Source organism: Hesperophylax consimilis, chromosome 2, assembly GCF_061612785.1.
Source record: "Hesperophylax consimilis isolate HC1 chromosome 2, BYU_Hcon_1.0, whole genome shotgun sequence".
NCBI classification, from domain to species: Eukaryota; Metazoa; Arthropoda; class Insecta; order Trichoptera; family Limnephilidae; genus Hesperophylax; species Hesperophylax consimilis.
In genome coordinates, this window is record NC_142837.1 from 28,071,503 (window position 1) to 28,074,840 (window position 3,338).

Consider the following 3,338-nt stretch of genomic DNA (forward strand, 5'->3'; position numbering starts at 1 on the left):
CGACGCTAGTTCGAACAAGAATGATGACGTCACATTCTCAAGATTCACAGGAAGCCATACGCGAGCCCAGCCGGCTCCAATAGAACCGGTATGGGGAGTGGGGAATAATACGCTTTTAATCACTTAGGGCAGGTCTACTAATATTCATATGTCTATGATATGTACCTTTTTTTGGAAAATATTTCAAGTTTTTTTTGATTATTCATTCATTCTTTAAATTGATTTGTTTACGTGGTTGAATGAGTAATTAATAAATGAATGAAATTGACCCCTAGAAGTTGAAATTAACCCACTTCGCGACATCCGATCGAACTAAACTCGGTAGATAAACTCGTGCATTATATGACAGTGCATTCATTCAACTTTTTACTGAAGGTTCTCATGCGCACACACACGCGTGCACAAACGCATTTTCTGAAATTAAATGACATTAAATTTAAGAATTTACAGCAGTTAATACACTAAATAAATATCGGTACTATCCGATTATGATTTTGCTTAGGTATTAGCGGTGTTGAATCCAGTCCCTAGGAAGAATGGTTCAATCCTTAGGAAAACTGGCTGGTCCAAGAGATGACGAAAGTAGATCGAAAGTTGAAAATAGATTTACTTTAATAATAATACTTTGATTTTAACGGGTTATTTAAAAAAAATAATCATTGAACTAATAAGGATGACGATCGTATAAGAAAACCAAAAATTTTAATAATACAATTTCGGAAAAAATAGAATTTCAAAAATAACACTTTTTGTTGAATCGATATTTATGTATATACCTACACATTAAACGATTTGCATATAATGTTAAAATTACAATTTAAATTATGAATATTTGAATTGAAAATAACCAACATTTTTTTTGATAGTGTATATAAATTACACACAATACTATCATGGATTTTTTAATGTAAGGGCGTTTCTCACATCTTTAAAAATTGACTTTAATAATATAGGTAGGTAGAACAAAATTTTGTCGCTTTTAGATACCTACCAATCAGTGTGTACAATATCGGTACAAGCACCCTCAGGGTGATTTCCTTACGAAAACGGCGCTACAGAAATAATAAAATTATTTCCGTACATTATATTGACATTATAATATAATGCATTACATCTTAAGCTCATCTTATGGAGTTTTTCGACGCTTCCCTTTTTTAAATCGGGACATTTAAACAAACCGATTACAACTTTATAATAGCATTTCGAGAAATTAACAGCTCGGCAGTTGCATGCCTCATAAATATTTCGCTAGCAAGACATCGTTTTGTGTTTATGACACAGAAATATAAACTGTAAAAAAATCTGTGAATTTAAAACAGTAAGGAAAATCAACGTAAATTGAGTGACATAAGTCATCTAAATTATTTAAATAATTTCATGTTTTACAAAATAATTTACAACGCTATTCAATCGTTTGGATGCAATTTCCCCAACGTTAATACTATTGATTCCCTTGTTCAAGTCATCCCTTATATCTTCTGCATTTCTGGCTTCACCAGCTTCTGCCAGAGTAAAAGGTGTGGCCACAAGAGCCATCACGAGTCCAAATACCATGTTTGTTTTAAAATGTTCCCTGAACACCTCTTCGGGGTAGCAGATATTGGGGTCGCAGCCCATTCGTGTGATAGCCTGCTGCAGAGCGCTGTAGTAGAGTTCCAAGAGGTCATCGAGATGAAGGTTTAGAAGGTTTTCGTCCAAGGATAAGCAGAGCATGTAGGCAATGTCCGTTACGGGGGAGGCGAATCTCACTATTTGCCAATCTATCAAAATAACGTCGGTTACCTTTCCATCCTAGAAAAAAAATAAAAGTGTTGTTATTGTGTTCAATTTGCAGAACTCCATATTTTTTATAAAAATAATTTAATAGCTGTTTCAGCTATAAAAGTCATTATAACATTTGCTTTATAGTGGCTTTAATCAATCGGCAATCAAAATGTAATCGCAATAATAATTAAAGTGGATACATTTTAAACGATTAAATAAAAATCATTGCCTATAGTGAAATAAAATCACTTTATAATTATAAATAAAAAATGATGGCAAAGTAATTCTGTTATATTCAATTACAATTGATAAGAAATCAAACATATGTACTTATAATGACAATTTGGGATAATGATATACTTATTAATTTGCATTGAAAATATAAATACATGAATTTACCTCGGTTCTAAACAGCATATTATTATTCCAGCAGTCTCCGTGGCAAATAACACTGTAAGGATCAGTTAAACTGGCGTCTAAAGGATTTAAAATCGATCTTGTAACATTCTTTCCAAAACTCTCAACTTTAGATCTATTTGTTATTTCCACACTTTCAATAATATTTTCAATAACTTGCAGGAAAGTTTTTTCCATATCTTTTCCGTAGTTTTGTGAACGAGGAAGGTTCTCCGTCAGGACGGAAAATTTTTCAGGATCTTTCTCTTTCAGGACAAACGAGGCCGCGTGGAACCGGGCGATGTTCTGTATTGCGAGGGATGCATGCTCGAAGTTCATTGGAGTCCTTTTATCGTGCAAGACGAATCCATCAGCGGACAAATCCTTCATGAGTATCATTTCCTTTAATTCTTCAGTGCTACCCTTGTAGAGCTTGACAAAAGGGAATCGATCTTTTGCTGGAATATTGTTGTCTGCTTGTATTCTGTCCAGGGTGGGTAAAATAACATTGTAAGTAAATATTTCATTTGTATAATACTGTTTCACGGGTATGGATTCTCGAGTAACAGGTGTCGTTGGAGCTGATTTCATAATCAAGTGGATTGTCTTCTGGCCATCTTTAAGAGCTTCTAATTTTATTCTTGTGATGCTTCCAATATAATTATCCCCTGTGAAGCTTTGTTCTTTAACCTGTATTTCGAAGTCTAATAAGTTTTCTTGTTTAGCAATTTCACACATGATGTTATTAATTTCATTACTGAGTAACGGGCTTGTTTGCCCATTTCCGAACTGGCTGGCCATTTTATAATATATTTATAAATGAATTGTCAAGCGCGTTGCAGAATTATGAAGCGACACGAGCGAAGATTACGCGTCAACTGATTGTTGTGTTGAGCAAGTTGCTTTCATGTAAACCAAGCAACGAATGAATTATGTCATTGTGAACCAAGTAGTCGAAACGTAGTTTGCCATTTCAAAAGAAGTTAAATGATTTTATTAACGCACAAAAACAATTCATAAAATGTTGCTTGTGATAAAGGCCACGCCAATAGGCGCGCGTACAACCAATGATTATATTTAGATTTATCCACTTTTTAAATAAACGTTTGCCTAAAATACTACACTAAAAACTTATCTTCATTTGTCAACATAAATGGTTTTACAGTGAGGGGTCACGT

General features: G+C 33.8%; 1 protein-coding gene across 1 annotated transcript; it reads right to left on the minus strand.

Moving 5' to 3' along the window:
* LOC149425875 (uncharacterized) lies at positions 1 to 3,063 on the minus strand. Its single transcript, XM_089645031.1, has 2 exons — positions 2,164 to 3,063; positions 1 to 1,791 (listed from the first exon to the last, which is right to left on the minus strand). Exons 1-2 carry the CDS (start codon positions 2,959 to 2,961, stop codon positions 1,366 to 1,368), a joined length of 1,224 nt encoding a protein of 407 aa, XP_089501157.1. The 5' UTR covers positions 2,962 to 3,063; the 3' UTR covers positions 1 to 1,365.
* Positions 3,064 to 3,338: the final 275 nt, after the last annotated feature.